General features: G+C 46.8%; 1 protein-coding gene across 1 annotated transcript in view; it reads right to left on the reverse strand.

The window, feature by feature from the left end:
• Positions 1 to 16,736, reverse strand: part of LOC147725883 (long-chain-fatty-acid--CoA ligase ACSBG2-like) — a 661,758-nt gene that overhangs the window by 490,716 nt on the left and 154,306 nt on the right. The window contains exon 3 of the mRNA XM_086962812.1: positions 14,471 to 14,559. Within this exon, the coding sequence (XP_086818938.1) occupies positions 14,471 to 14,559 (89 nt within the window). The remainder of the gene's footprint in view (positions 1 to 14,470; positions 14,560 to 16,736) is intronic.

Genomic DNA, 16,736 nt, shown 5'->3' on the forward strand with positions numbered 1-16,736 from the left:
GTGCGGCGGCCCTGTGGAACTCCCTGCCCCCAGCGATTCGCGCTATGAGAGATTTGCTTTCCTTTCGCCGCGCGGTGAAAACCTTTTTATTCCCTTAGTTTGTGTATATACGTTTGCTTTTGTTTAGTTGTGTTGTGCAGCTACCTTGTCGGGCGCCAGGACGCTCCTTAGCTGGAGCATCTGTGCGCCAAATAAAAACGCATAACATAACATAACAACCTGCGGACTTTTAAAACTAACAATTATGCAATCCCCCACACATTTTTTTGGAGTAGACCCAATCCAAGGGACCCTTCTGACCATAAGGACATCTCCTTTTAGATTGGGTAGGAGAGGCCTATGGATATTTAGCCAATTACCTTATTGCGTAAGGAATCCTGCGATTCCGTTATGCTGCCGGTAAGCTCCGGTACTCCCACCAGAATCGCGGTATAAACTACTGCCTCAGGGGGCAAATTGACTGTTCTACGCCTGGTGTTGGGGCTAATAGGACATCCAGTTTGCCCACTCAGTGGTCTCTCCTGTCCAGGTTGTTGTGACGGAGCTAGTTGTTTTGATCTTCTAGGTGCAGGTACCGGAGGCCTCCCTGTTTGTGGCGCTGAAGGACCAGGTTGGGGGACGGAAGCATTCAAATTTCTAGTGGCTTCCCTCGGCTGAACTGCGGGGGGGTTGGGGGCTGAGTAGTTTTTACTAGGGACAGATGACTGGTTCTAGCACTAACCCTTGGGCCCTTTGAGAATTTGTGCCCGACCCAGAATCAACGCTATTGGCCGTACAAAGCTTTTCTATGGCCGTCAATCTGGCCTCTATAGAGTCTAATTTTACAGACAGAGGATTCAGAAGATTTTTTTAAATATCCATAAATGAGCTAGTGAGCGAATCTGTAGTAATGGGGGGACCCCACCAAAAATAAATGGCCCGGTACACACCGGTAAGGATGGCACTAGTGGGGAACTTGAAGGTTCTGTCCTATTTCTCGTGAGTGGAAACCCAGGAGAGGCCACAATGTCTATGTTATCATTTTGAGCGGGCAGTATTGAATCAACTTTAGCCCTTTTGGCTTCCTTGACCTCTTCCTTTTGGACGGATGGTCCCCCCTACTGCTCTTGTATTCAGATGAAGCTGCGTCTGATCCGCCCTCTTGCGTCTCTATCTCTACACAATCAGCTTCCGGGGAGTAGTGGGTCTCTATCCCTATGAGAGGTTGATGGTGTCCTCAGTTGTTGTAGGACTGATTCGATAGTCTGATCGATGCTGTCCATAAGTGATAGGTGGGTGGCATCAAGCAGTAGTGGTGTACTAGCATTGATTGAGGAACCTGGTGAAGCCAGGAACAAATTATCTGTACCCTCTTCCGATTGTCTTTCTAACACGGTAAGTCCTTTGTTGACCACAGCATTGGTCTTCGTGAGGAATTTTTCCATAGTGCCTGATATCTGTTGGGCAGCCTTACTTCTAGATTCTCTGGTAGCCATGTATGTAAGGCGCCTCTAGCACACAAACCAGGGCCGGTCTCTAACGGCCTCAAACGGCCCGGTCTTCGCCCGCGCGCGTCCCGCGTTCGCGCAGATGGGTGGGATTAAGTGGGAGGAGGTGGAGTGAGCGGGAAGAGGCAGCAGGTGTGCGCGATGGCCTGGCGCAATCACCTGTGGGCCTCGCAGTCCCGCTCCCCCTGGAGTAGTCCTCAGAGTATGCAGGGGCTTAACAAAACCCGGAATGGAGCACGCCGGCTCCCGCTGTTGCAAGCAGTTCCACTGAGGCAAACCTTCAGGTTAAATGGATCACAGGTCCCGGGCTCGGCAAGGAACGACTTCGAGCGGCTCCCGCGGAGTGGGGGCCGCGAGTCGTATTTAAATGCCTTCAGGGAGGAGGGAGCGGGAAGAGGCAGCAGTTGTGCGCGATGGCCTGGCGCAATCACCTGTGGGCCTCGCAGTCCCGCTCCCGCTGGAGTAGTCCTCAGAGTATGCAGGGGCTTAACAAAACCCGGAATGGAGCACGCCGGCTCCCGCTGTTGCAAGCAGTTCCACTGAGGCAAACCTTCAGGTTAAATGGATCACAGGTCCCGGGCTCGGCAAGGAACGACTTCGAGCGGCTCCCGCGGAGTGGGGGCCGCGAGTCGTATTTAAATGCCTTCAGGGAGGAGGGAGCGGGAAGAGGCAGCAGTTGTGCGCGATGGCCTGGCGCAATCACCTGTGGGCCTCGCAGTCCCGCTCCCGCTGGAGTAGTCCTCAGAGTATGCAGGGGCTTAACAAAACCCGGAATGGAGCACGCCGGCTCCCGCTGTTGCAAGCAGTTCCACTGAGGCAAACCTTCAGGTTAAATGGATCACAGGTCCCGGGCTCGGCAAGGAACGACTTCGAGCGGCTCCCGCGGAGTGGGGGCCGCGAGTCGTATTTAAATGCCTTCAGGGAGGAGGGAGCGGGAAGAGGCAGCAGTTGTGCGCGATGGCCTGGCGCAATCACCTGTGGGCCTCGCAGTCCCGCTCCCGCTGGAGTAGTCCTCAGAGTATGCAGGGGCTTAACAAAACCCGGAATGGAGCACGCCGGCTCCCGCTGTTGCAGGCAGTTCCACTGAGGCAAACCTTCAGGTTAAATGGATCACAGGTCCCGGGCTCGGCAAGGAACGACTTCGAGCGGCTCCCGCGGAGTGGGGGCCGCGAGTCGTATTTAAATGCCTTCAGGGAGGAGGGAGCGGGAAGAGGCAGCAGTTGTGCGCGATGGCCTGGCGCAATCACCTGTGGGCCTCGCAGTCCCGCTCCCGCTGGAGTAGTCCTCAGAGTATGCAGGGGCTTAACAAAACCCGGAATGGAGCACGCCGGCTCCCGCTGTTGCAGGCAGTTCCACTGAGGCAAACCTTCAGGTTAAATGGATCACAGGTCCCGGGCTCGGCAAGGAACGACTTCGAGCGGCGCCCTTAACAATTGGGACTCGTGTTTAAATATTAAAATCGTTTCTGACAAAGTGCAACGATTTAAGAATGAATGCGGCTTAACGGAGGAACGCCGCATTCACTTTTCTATTGTAAACAAGGCGGCTCATTAATGAGGGACTGACTTGAATAACAATGTAGCAAAGTGGAAAATGTATCGTAATCGGCTGTGCTCACGATATTCAATTGGATGAATCGTTTGCCTTTCTCGCCTTACTGTGATTTACAACATGCTTAAATTCCTGGTTGCTCTCACTTCATTAAAAGGACATTTATTGTCCTCGTTTTGGCTGTACATGCACGAAGATTACATTAAGCAGAAACTTGTTTAATGTGATATAACGACACACTGTGGTCATGTCCAGTACTTAATGTTTACACTTTCGTTTTGGGTTATAATACTCACGCTTAGCCACAGTGATTAATACTGTTGGCGTTTGTAGTAAAACGGGTGAAATTGAATAATAAATAGTTATAGAACTCTTAAACAGAGATTTGAGAATATTTTTTTTAAAAGTGCTTTTCGTATCTGACCAAATAGATTAATAAAACGTACGATAAATACTTTATTACAGATGGAACGTATCAAGGCTCCATGTAGTGCGCAATAACCGGTTCATTAACAAAAGAACGGATTATCGACATATGCTCAATACTCATAACTTATGGTGCACAAAGTAAAAGGCCTAAAGGTAAGCCCAGTAATCACACTCGTATTGGTGAACTAGCACGACAACAGCTTATTGAGGCTATGTACAGGGCGTGAATGTTAATTGAATGTTCCTATACATTTACAGGACCAATGCTCAACAGGCTCCATAATATTCTGACCTCTGCGAATATATTTTGCTCACCATACAACATTATTGGTAAGTGAGACCACAGAGTGTTTGAGCAGAAACTATGGTAGTTCAAAATCTGTGTACGGTCGGGTACATCACTCTCAGTAGTTTTACCATAAATTGTCCGTCCATACGTAGTGACCATCTTGAAAACTATCTTGTGTAAACATGTATTTTGTTATGGCTCAAGACATGAGACTAGGTGATCGCACATAGTTTTTCCATATGTTTTGTGTGCAACAACCTGCTAATGAATTTAATATAGGCCTATCAGTTGAACTAATATGGACATGATGAGGGTACATTGGGAGTGTGCATACCAGTTCATGATGAAATAGACAAACATCATTGCTAATGTGACTTTTAATGCATTGAATTTATTCTGTGATATCCGTGTTTGTATCTCAACATAAGCATACTAGTTGAACAAATATGAACATGATGAGGGTACATTAGGATTATGTTTATCAGTCCATGGTTAAACAGGTAACCACTTATGTTTAAGGTGGCTTTTAATGTATTGATCTTATTTTGTGACATCCTCTTTTGTATGTAAATTACAGCCTTGAAAAAGCCCGCGGAGGGCGAAACGCGCGTCGGCTGTGACGGTGTGGCAAAAGAAAGATATCTCGTGTTTTTAACCTGTCGGCTGTGACGGTGTGGCAAAAGAAAGATATCTTGTGTTTTTAACCTGTAAATAACTTGTGATTTGTGCTTTTAATACTGCTCCGACCTCACCCCGAGCTCCTTTCAGGCATAACGCCAAGCAGGCACCCCATAAGCAGCGGAGCTAGCGCTGCTTAGGGAAACAGTTGTTTTGTAAGCCGCCCTCGCTGCTCACGCGAGGCCACGCCCACCTGATAGGCCACGCCCACCCCCGCCTATTAGAAGCGCTGAATTATAGCGCGCTCGTCAATTTCCACTACCTCTGAGGCGGAAGCCGGAGGCGATTTGCACTCGTGTTTTTAACCTGTAAATAACTTGTGATTTGTGCTTTTAATACTGCTCCGACCTCACCCCGAGCTCCTTTCAGGCGTAACGCCAAGCAGGCACCCCATAAGCAGCGGAGCTAGCGCTGCTTAGGGGAACAATTGTTTTGTAAGCCGCCCTCGCTGCTCACGCGAGGCCACGCCCACCTGATAGGCCACGCCCACCCTCCGCCTATTAGAAGCGCTGAATGATAGCGCGCTCGTCAATTTCCACTACCTCTGAGGCGGAAGCCGGAGGCGATTTGCACTCGTGTTTTTAACCTGTAAATAACTTGTGATTTGTGCTTTTAATACTGCTCCGACCTCACCCCGAGCTCCTTTCAGGCATAACGCCAAGCAGGCACCCCATAAGCAGTGGAGCTAGCGCTGCTTAGGGGAACAGTTGTTTTGTAAGCCGCCCTCGCTGCTCACGCGAGGCCACGCCCACCTGATAGGCCACGCCCACCCCCGCCTATTAGAAGCGCTGAATGATAGCGCGCTCGTCAATTTCCACTACCTCTGAGGCGGAAGCCGGAGGCGATTTGCACTCGTGTTTTTAACCTGTAAATAACTTGTGATTTGTGCTTTTAATACTGCTCCGACCTCACCCCGAGCTCCTTTCAGGCATAACGCCAAGCAGGCACCCCATAAGCAGCGGAGCTAGCGCTGCTTAGTGGAATAGTTGTTTTGTAAGCCGCCCTCGCTGCTCACGCGAGGCCACGCCCACCTGATAGGCCACGCCCACCCCCGCCTATTAGAAGCGCTGAATGATAGCAGGCTCGTCAATTTCCACTACCTCTGAGGCGGAAGCCAGAGGCGATTTGCACTCGTGTTTTTAACCTGTAAATAACTTGTGATTTGTGCTTTTAATACAGCTCCGACCTCACCCCGAGCTCCTTTCAGGCATAACGCCAAGCAGGCACCCCATAAGCAGCGGAGCTAGCGCTGCTTAGGGGAACAATTGTTTTGTAAGCCGCCCTCGCTGCTCACACGAGGCCACGCCCACCTGATAGGCCACGCCCACCCCCGCCTATTAGAAGCACTGAATGATAGCGCGCTCGTCAATTTCCACTACCTCTGAGGCGGAAGCCGGAGGCGATTTGCACTCGTGTTTTTAACCTGTAAATAACTTGTGATTTGTGCTTTTAATACTGCTCCGACCTCACCCCGAGCTCCTTTCAGGCATAACGCCAAGCAGGCACCCCATAAGCAGCGGAGCTAGCGCTGCTTAGGGGAACAGTTGTTTTGTAAGCCGCCCTCGCTGCTCACGCGAGGCCACGCCCACCTGATAGGCCACGCCCTTCCTTTCCCTAAATGTGCCAACCACGCAAGCGCAGCGGACGAGCGCAGCGGGAGCGCCAAAGGCGCGCCTTAGGCAAGCCCGTCTGCGCCCGTCCGCGACCATACGCGGCCCAGGGCCCGTCCCCCTGGCCATACCACCTCAGACCAGTGTGGGACGGCAACCTATACGAGGCAGGCGTTACTACATCTGCGCAAGGTGCTGCCGCGGGAATGCGAACACACGCTGCACGTGGAGCAATGGCCCCCGAAGTGTGATGGTTGCGGCTATACTATCCTCCGAGACCAAGAGACGAGTAAGGAAGGTAACGATCTTTCTGCCTTGCTACTGAACTGTCGATCGTTGAAACGTCATAGCTTGAACATTTATGACATGCTGATAGATGACAACCCTGACTTGGTCTTCTTGACAGAAACATGGTTAGATGAGCAATCCCTCCCTGATATTATAGTGGCCCTTCCCTCCAGCTACAACATTCTCCAAATCAATAGGGGGATTCAGAGGGGGGGGGGGGATAGCTATTGTCCATAAAATCGAGCTGTCATGCTCTCTTGAACCGACTGCCATTAAGAACTGTGAAGCTGGACTATTTTCCATCTCGATTGGCCCTAATTGCACCATTAAGGGCTACCTTATCTATCGCCCTCCTGGTGCGGCGACCGCGTTCATTGAGAGCCTCCCGGAGGCTCTAACGCAATCTGCTTTACGCCACAATAAGTTCATGATTGTAGGAGACCTCAACGTACATCTGGATGATGCCAACTGCAGAGAGGCTGTATCCCTGATTAATGCACTTAGAGCCCTTATGTTTGTTTTGGCCGATAACAGAGCCACCCATCAAGCGGGGCATTTACTGGATCCAATTTTTGCTAATTGGGAAGATATAAGCGTATCTGTCCCGATTAAGATCCTGTGGTCTGATCATTATTTGATCCCTTTTAAACTTAGAAGATTGCCCAAAAGGGGGCCTATACAGAAACCCCCCGCCATTAGGCGCAGGGACTGGAGGAAATTCAGTCATGATAATTTCAGTCAAGCCCTAGGACAGGAACCCCCTAAGATCAGCGACAACTTAGCGGAGGCGTGCAGGATGTATGATGTATGGGTTGAGGGTGCACTGGATAAAGTTGCCCCCTGGACTCAAAGAGCCATGGCACGGAGCACGAAATCCGCTCCGTGGTTTACCGCGGAGCTACGCGCCGCTAAAACCAAATGTAAGACTCTGGAGCGTAGATGGAGAGTGGAATATGCCCCCCAACTACGTGAAGTCTATAAGAGTGAACTAAGGTCTTATCACAGTCAGATTAGGAAAGCTAAAAGAAATTACTATAATAAGAGGATTGACGTGCAGAGAATACATCTAAAGAGCTCTTCATGATTCTGAAGGAACTCTCCGCCCCCCTAACCAGTCCAGGGGAAGTCCCCCCCTCGACAGAGTCATGCAATGAGATTGCCGACTTCTTTGTAGGGAAGGTAGAAAAGATCTATGCTTCCTTCCAGGTGAATCCTGAACCCACTGATTCGCCAGACCCTAACTGTGATAATCAGGTTATAATAAAACTTAGGAAGTTTGTGGTCCCCCAAGCAGAGGAGCTAATTAAAATCGTATCGGACATTCACTCTGGCTCTCCCTTAGATGCGATCCCAGCGAGGATTCTTCGCAGTCATCTTCCCCTGGTAGCGGAGCACATAGGTAACATGGCTTCTCTTTCTTTCCATGAATGTCTAGTTCCGGACATCTGGAAACTGGCCCAAGTTGTTCCGATAAAAAAGAAAGCCCATATAAGCTTAACTCAATTAGACAACCTTAGAACAATCTCCCTTCTTCCCTACTGTGCGAAGGTAGTAGAGAAATTGGTTAACCGACAACTGGTGAGATTTGTGGAGGAAAATAAGCTCCTCCACTCGTCTCAGTCGGGATTCAGAACCAAACACTCGACTGAGACCGCTCTCCTCCTATCGACAGAACTGCTGCGGTGTAGGGCGGATGAGGGTCACACGGCCGCACTGGTCCTGTTGGACTTAAGTGCGGCGTTTGACACCGTATCGCACTCAGTATTACTGGACCGTCTGAGTATGAAGGGAATAACCGGGCCTGCCCATGAGTGGTTGGCTTCCTTCCTTAAGAACAGAAGATTTCAAGTGCATTGTCCACCATGTAAATCCAGTATAAGATGTCTTAGACAAGGGGTTCCACAGGGCTCAATTTTGAGCCCCACGTTATTCAATCTGTACATGGCACCCCTTGCCAAACTGGTGGAGTCATACGGTGTTGACATAGTCTCCTATGCAGACGATACACAACTGGTGATCAACTTGTCCCGTGATCCAGTTGTGGATGCTGAGAATTTCTCGGCCTGCTTGGTGGCACTTGATGGGTGGATGAAGCATAACTATCTCCGCCTCAATGGTAATAAGACGGAAGTTCTTATCGTTGGTCCCTGTCCCTCCATCTGGACATGTGCCTGGTGGCCCATAGAACTGGGATCTGTCCCTGCCCCAGTGGACACAGTTAAAAACCTTGGCATTCTTCTTGACTCCAATCTAGCCTACACAAATCATGTTGGTAATGTGGCCGGTAAATGCATTTTGAAGGTCCTGAGGAAAATCCTGGACCTACTGCCCCCCAGCACCAGGAAAACAATGGTACATGCCTTGGTCACCTCCCATTTAGACTATGGGAACTCCCTACTCTGTGGACTCAGCAAAAAAGGCCTAGCACAGCTGCAACGCGTCCAGAACGCAGCTGCCAGGCTTGTCCTGAACCTCCCCAGGAGGGCATCTGGGAAACATGCATTACGTTCCCTACATTGGCTTCCAATAAAGGAACAAATTAAATTTAAAACTATGTGCATTACCCATCGTATAGCTCACAAAAAAGCTCCTCCATATCTCCAGGATTTGCTCCCAATCTATCGTCCTTCACGCCATCTTAGGTCAATGGGCAGCATGCTATTAGTGGTTCCGCGGATCCACAGAGCAAGGATGGGAGGACGGTCCTTTAGACACCTTGCCAGTAAAGACTGGAATGACCTACCCATCGAATTGAGGATGGAACCATCTGAAACAAGGTTCAGACAGAGGCTGAAAACCCATCTCTTCCCCAAAACATAATCAATACTGTTTCCCCTACTCCTGAGTTCATCCTCTGTGAGCTAAGCTGAAGAGATGTTTAGTGGGATTGTCAGCGCGGGGACGCACTGTTCCTTGTGCAACCAGGCGCTTAACAAATGCCATTAAATTAAAATTAAAAATAATAAATGGACATTGAATAATAACGAACATTGTGCATGTCTTTTTGAGGACTACAAGGAGAGTGAAAAATTTGGATTGCCGTGGCTGGATGCCATTTGGATAATAGCAATTGAAGGGATGTGCACTGGTATTTTTGTTATAAATTGTATATGATATTCCGTCTCACCTTGAGTGAGTAGGATATCGTGGATTGTTGCTTTCAGGTGGATAAGCACGATACCAGACTAGCACTACAACAAAGTGTGTCTAATTTACACCATTTGAACTTTCAACAAGGGAAATATTTTTCTATAGATGTGCTGATCAAACAAAGCAAATCCACCGTTTGTTCGTTGTTGTTTTCACCAAATATAAGAAGCTCCCCATCCCATTCAAGAAGTTCAATATTTATCTTATCCATAAAAGAAGGATCGTCTATATCTGAACCATAGACCACACAAAACGTATATTTCTTATTTTCTATAATTAATTGGGCAATAGCCCATCTCCCGTTTTTGTCTGTCAAGATTTTAATTGTCTCAGCCTTGAAAAGTTTATTCTGTAAGATAGCAACTCCCCTAATTGACATATTTAGGTCAGAGCTTATGACAATATTGTATCCTAATTCTTTAAGTACATTACGATCCTTATGGCATATATGATGGACCGGTGTAGGATGCAAGATGGCGGGTTGAAGCCTCCATAGAGTTGCAGCAGGATCCCTCTCTCCTAATCATGCGGAGTATGCAGAGCACGGAGTACGAAATTCGGGGGTATTGACGTATTGAGAGTCCAAACATACAAAGAGACTTATTTCGAGGTTTACCAGTGGGTCTGACCGCTCTTACCGGACCTGACCGGGGGTCTGAGCTGTGCCCTCACCGCGGAATTAAGAGTCACCATCTTCAACACAGCGGTACACGCAGGAGCAGGGCGCAGGCACTTGTGCGAGAAGGGAGCTGTCAGTCGCAGACTCACATTACTGGAAGTGGAGCGCGGAGAAGGTGAAGTGCGGAGGACTGCAAGTTCTGTGGCTGATGTCTGCGATTGTGTCGGAGGCCACAGGACAGAGGCCGAGGCACCCTGCTGAGATGAGGGGGCACCGTGCAAAAGAGAAAGCAACATGAACAACGCGAGGGACAATCTCAGCGAGGGGAAAACCGCTAAGAACGGTGACGGGCGCTAATGCCACGGCAGTGACTCATTGGAACCTGAGATCTAAGGAACCGGCACCGACGACCGGAGACTGATCCTCTAAGATACCTGATGTGACTTTGTTGCATTGCTATTGCAAAAAGGCATAATAAGAAAAGAGAAATCTATACATGCTTTGAAAACGGGGACCGCAGATATTGTGTGGCGGTGACCTGGCTGACTGATAGAGGTCACCAGTGGAGTAAAGGAGCTCCTCTTTATTCACTCAGAATGCTTTGGATCACTGGGCCAGAATTGTTGCCAGAACCTTCATAGTGGTACTTGGTTTGGTGTATGACATAGCTATGGAATTAACGCTTTATGGTGAACTCGGCTCTCTACTTGACTTGGAGCTGATTCTGAGCTTCGTAAACTGTATAAAGGTGATCCGATGGATAAAGTCAGCGGAGTTCATCTTTTTTTTCGGTGCTTTATTTTGGACACTCTGTCTCAGTTGATCTGGGATTTGGGATCTAACATACTCCAAAGAACAAAATATGTGGAGGGTCCGAGGGGAAGTAATGTTTATAGACCAGCTTGCATCCTGTCCCCCAACTAAACAATTAGACAACACAAGAAAGATGCCAAGGGTCTCTGAAAATACTATAGGGATACTGAACACTCAATTGTAGTGTGTAGAAAGGATAGTCTAGAGGAGAGAAGGGAGTGTCAAAATACCCATCAGCCCACCCATTGGCGGAGCCTCGTCATCTGGGTTTGAAATTAGAAACTGGTATCCGCTAGACACCTCATCAGATCTCTTTCGAGGAGTGCTAGTATCGGATCCTCTCCTCTAGACTATCCTTTCTACACACTACAATTGAGTGTTCAGTATCCCTATAGGATTTTCAGAGACCCTTGGCATCTTTCTTGTGTTGTCTAATCTAACATACTCCGACAGATCTGCTCACACTTATTAAGTGGCTCAGAATAGGAATTGAGATAAGAGGAAAAAGAAACCCTCGGATGCTGCGACTGAAAGGCAGTCGTGTGTGGTTATTATTACGAGCAAAACACCCTTCTCTTGCAAAGATCACAGGCCATTTGGAACCAATCCTGCTGGCTTCTATTGTAATCTATCCAGTCTCTTGCCTTGTAGAGACTAATACAGAACAAGTCACACAGTCAAGGATACTATATTCTAAAGTCACTGCAATGGCACCTAAAGATCCGGCATGGTCTACGAGAACTGGTAAGAATGTGGTAACCGAAGAATCTAATAGATGTGTTAATGAAACATTAGCATATAAAAATGCAGGCTTGCCTTTGATTAAGCCTCCAAAGCTTTTGCTTCCTAAAACGACCATAGATCCGGGCAATAAAACTAGCAGCGGGAATATACAAATGCCTATCAGCCGCAATAATGTAAGCCCAACTTTGAAGCAGGGTAGCGATGTAACTTCTAAAGATGTAACTTACAATACTACCCCTGCCTTACTCCCAACCCAAACTCAAACCCCTGCTAAAAAGTCAGTGGTAACAACTGGGGAACCGACTAGCGCAGTGACACAGGCTGCTGGGAAAGAAGTAGAGGTAGCTGGAGATACAGTTGGAGTCATGGACAATGTACTGTTTATGAATGTAACAAATACAACCTCAGCACCTCCTGCAGCTAAAGATTGTTCTGGTCTATCTGAGACTGTATGTGGGGGTGATGTGATTATCTGCCCGGATGTTACAATATCATCTATTTGCACTAATTACGAACAACCTCTCCCAAATAATTCTGGTCTAATTATGACGCATAAGTTGGGAGATGAACTCTGCATAGCTATAGACAAGCTACCGGAGGGGAGGATTCACAAATTGACTGTAAACTTAACGAAGACTTTGAAGATATGGATGAAACCATTCCCGGAAAAGCTTATAATATTAATAAGGGCTCTGCTACAAAAAAAGCTAAAGGAAAATCTCAAAACAAAATTATAAAAAAAAACAACAATGCATACGCAAATTGGGGTAAAAACAAAAACAATGGCGGATAATAATCCTTTACGAAAATGGGTGCAGGCCTAAGGCGGGGTAAAGTCGATGGTACAACGGATGTCAGGGAACAGCCCAGGGGAAGATGTACCTAAAGAAACCCATCCTAAGAATCTTAACATATCTGACAAGTGCATGCCAAGCACACCTGATCAAAGTTGCTCTCAGATTACACTAGATTCTATGTTGTGACTGATGATATTGATCATCTGAATACAAGCCCGATTCAAACAACAGTTCAATCACAGAATATACGTAATATTGGGGCAACTAAAGAAGACGCATCACTTAATATGATTGTACAACTCCTCAATGAACAGAGGATTGAATCTCAACAACATTATATGCAGATGTGGGCAGATAACGATAAAATGCAGCAGTCCCTAAATACTCTGGAAAACAAGCTAGGGGGTCTCACGCAAGAGGTAACAGAGCTACAACAAAGGGTTGTAGATACGGAGGAACTCTCTAATCGTACACAGACGTATGTGAACAAACATGAGATTCAGATTGCAAATCTGCTAAATAAAATTGAGGATATGGAAAATCGTCAAAGGAGACAAAATCTACTAGTATTCGGTATACCAGAAGGGGCTGAGGGTGGAGACCCGAGAGCAAATATGGTGCAGCTATTCCAAAAAGCGTTCCCGGACTTATCAGATTGGGACTGGGACTCACAGCTACAAAGGGTTCACAGATTACCGCTAGTTCAGCGCAACAAAGATAATCAGTATCCCCGACTCTTTCTGATTTATATGGGTAATTTTCTGTTAAGACAGGCGGTGTCGCTGAAAGCACGACCTAATCGACCAGTCACCATAGAGTCGTTAACTTTTTTTATCAGATCAGACTTGAGTAAAATTACTATGGAGAGGCGCTGGAAGTTACGAAAATTCATAGACCAAATTAAGGCTATGGGGGGGGGTCAAGCTTTTTTGCAAGAACCAGCTTGCCTAAAAGTTTTTAAGAATGGTCACAAATTTTTTTTTATGATGAAATAGAAGCAGAAAAAATTGTTGAAAAGTGGCGGAGAGAACATACTGAGAAATCAGCAGAGTACCAAAATTTAACAAAAGTAGCAAGAGGAAAAAAAAAATGTGTGGGTAAATATGATGATTTAGTATGATTTAGTATGCCAAGGAGTATACCAACTAGCTTCAAAAGATATAGTTAACAGATTTATAAATTGCTGAAAGCGGGATTTTCTATCGCTGCTTTTTTCTTTGCTCTACTTTCTCTATGGTTTTAGGAAACTGCTTTAGGACCATGGGTAACGATGGAATTTTCTTTCTCTCTTTTTTGCTCTTGATTTACTTTTGATGCTTTACTGTGCTAACCATAACCGCATTGAAGATACTGTTTTTTTTCCCTTTTTTTTTCTTCCTCTTTTTGGAAGAGAGGGTTTGGAACTGCTGCAACTTTTCAGGGCCGCCCAAACCAGCAGCAGCTGGTTTGAGAGAGGATTCCTCCTCTACGAAGAATCAGAGGGTGGGTGAGGGTGGTAGGGATGATGTGGGGTGGGAGTAGGGTTCAGGGGTAAAATTAGAAAAATTGACATGAGGCGAGTTTTGAAACAGACATTTAGTGGCGCAATGTTCTGCGTATGTTTGTTTTTTTGGTTAAGGGGAATTGGCCAGGTGGAGGTGCGAAAGATACTATTATGGACAAAGTAAGGTTTCTTGCTTGGACTGTAGCAGGGCTGAATAGTAAGAATAAACAACGTTTAGTTTTTGAGGAACTAAGGATGTATAGCCCGCATATAGTTTTACTGTCTGAGGCACATATATGCCATAAGGACCCAAATCAAGTATCAAATAAAATTTGGTGAGGTTTTATGTCCCAGGTGACTTACTGAGTTGTTACATCTCAAGATCCTGGAGCGATGATGAAGGTGGTCATACAGCGTTGACTTGTGGCAGGACTGACACCCGTGGACTGGCCGACAGTGCCTGTCCAGGGTGTCGGTTGCACCTTTTGTTATGTGTAAAGTAGGAGTAAGTAGAGCAAGAGGAGGCACTTACCCAGCCATGATGGCTCCAATGTGGCTGATGAGCCACTCTGGAGCATTGGCGCCCAGTATCCCAACGCCGTGGAAGCGCTCCAGGCCGAGCTGCAAGGAAGAGATTCAGAGAGACATGATCAGTAATAGTTCTTCTGCCATGGTCCATAAGGGCAGCACTTACACCTTACCCTCAAAATGCACAGATTCTCTCCTCATTACTGACTCTAGCATGAGGGTTTCCACGTCGATTTGAACAAAGCTGAAGTGCAGAACATCATCAACACCTAGTTAGGAACTACAACTTTTTTTAAAACAGATACGACATTTTGTCCTGTCCAACTCATCAGTAAAGCAAACACCAGCCAAACTCTTAGCCAAAAGGAAACTGGAGCAAGAACCCAATATTGCCCTGGGGACCCCTTCCCCCAGGGCCACATATATTTTCAAAGGGAGGGGTGTTACTTGGCCCCCAGCTCCGAACCTCATTAGGCCCTGTGGACCCTATACCAGGGCCTTATTTATTTTAAAGGGGAGGGGGTGGAGTGGCCCCCCTCCTCAAGCCTTATGAGGCCCAGGGGACCACATCTCCCAGGGCATAAACTTCAAATAAAGGGGAGAGAGTGGCCACACGGCCCCCTCCCCGAGCCTTGTTAGACCCTGGGGAACCCACCCTTATGGCCGTTTTTAAAATGTTTAAATGGGAGATCACTAGCTATGTCCTGCCCAGCCCTCCTCCCCATAGAAAACGCGTTGGGCCCCAGAGTATGGGGTCCACAGGGCCTGAAGTAGTCTGGGGAGGGGTCCAAATGTCCCTCCCCCTCAAAAATATGTCCGGCCCCAGGGAATGGGCTCACTGGGCTGTAAATGGCCCAGGGTGGGGGGTTGCCCCTTCCTCCTGAAAAAGATATCGGCCACCGGGGATGGGGTCCCTGGGGCCAAATTTGGCCTGGAGAGGAGGGCCGTGTGCCCCCCTAAATAAAATGTTGGCTTTGGAGGATGAGGTCACCTGTGCCAAATTGGCTAATTTTTCTGGCCACCATGATTTTTTTTAAAGCAAGCACAATAGCCCACAAATTCACTGCAAATTATTTTTTTTAACTGTTTTGCCCCAGCCAGGCCTAGGGGGGGCAAGGTATCCCTACCCTGCCCCCTGCTGTATTTTTTTTCTAATTTCTTTTTAGGACTCAGGGCTGAGTCCCAAATCCTACGATAGCTGCCACCACTTCCTGGCTGAGGTGGTGGCAGCCAATCAGATCTCAGCTTGAGATCAGTGGGGGTCTGTGGAGAATCCACATCCCTAGATATACAAAGTATTTGAGCAATAACTGCTCAGAAATTACTGAAAATATTTACACCAAAATACAAAAAGCACTCTTCCTGGACTAAGATTTAACTTCCTGCCAAATTTGGTGTAAATCTGTTCAGTGGTTTGGTCTGTAGCTATGAATAAAGTTCCCCACTTTCTTCTTGTCCCCAGTTTAACAGATCACCCCAAAACCTTCCAAGTGCGAACTTGTCAAAAAGTAGCACTTCTTCGGAAAGATTTCTCAAATGGCGCCAAAGGTATTAGCAACACAAAAAATACATTTCCTATAGAAACGCTATCGTAACTATTACTTTTGATGCTTGATACTTGTCTTCCTTAGACATAGTGCACAGTGGAAAACACAAATAAAAGACTTTCATTCAAAGTAACAAAAGAAATAACTTCTATAATAGCCATAATCTTTCTTCGAACCGCATGTAATCTTGTTGCACAATCATCAAATAATAATTTATGGATGGCTATCAATATGCTTACTCAGTGTAAACTATATCAGCTTTCACTTTATAACCATTCATAATAGTTAATAATGTCCGCACTGGTAACTCCTGATTCTTTGGCATGTATTATAGCACAAACAGTTATCACATGTGATGCTAAATTAAATGTAAAAATCATAAAAGTAAAAATAGAAATAAAAATTGTAGATCGGGAGATCCCATTAAAAAGTTCCCCGTAATAGTCCACACTTCAACTAACACATCATTATCCTATCATTATATGTTACTGTTTCATACTGCCCAATTGGGCCCATTCATATGGTTCAGTTGTCCGCGTGCCCTATAATTCCGTTATTGAGTACATGTGGAAATCATTATCACATTTAAAGGGCAATTGAAATATCATATCAATCCTAAACATAATTATTATGGGATAAAGAGATTCATCATTCGTGCCCCTGTTAAAGTTCACACAACCATTCCCACATTGTGGGATATTGGAGTGCCAGCAGACAGTATTA

The sequence above is a fragment of the Lissotriton vulgaris genome, chromosome 3_1 (assembly GCF_964263255.1).
Source record: "Lissotriton vulgaris chromosome 3_1, aLisVul1.2, whole genome shotgun sequence".
Taxonomy (NCBI): Eukaryota; Metazoa; Chordata; class Amphibia; order Caudata; family Salamandridae; genus Lissotriton; species Lissotriton vulgaris.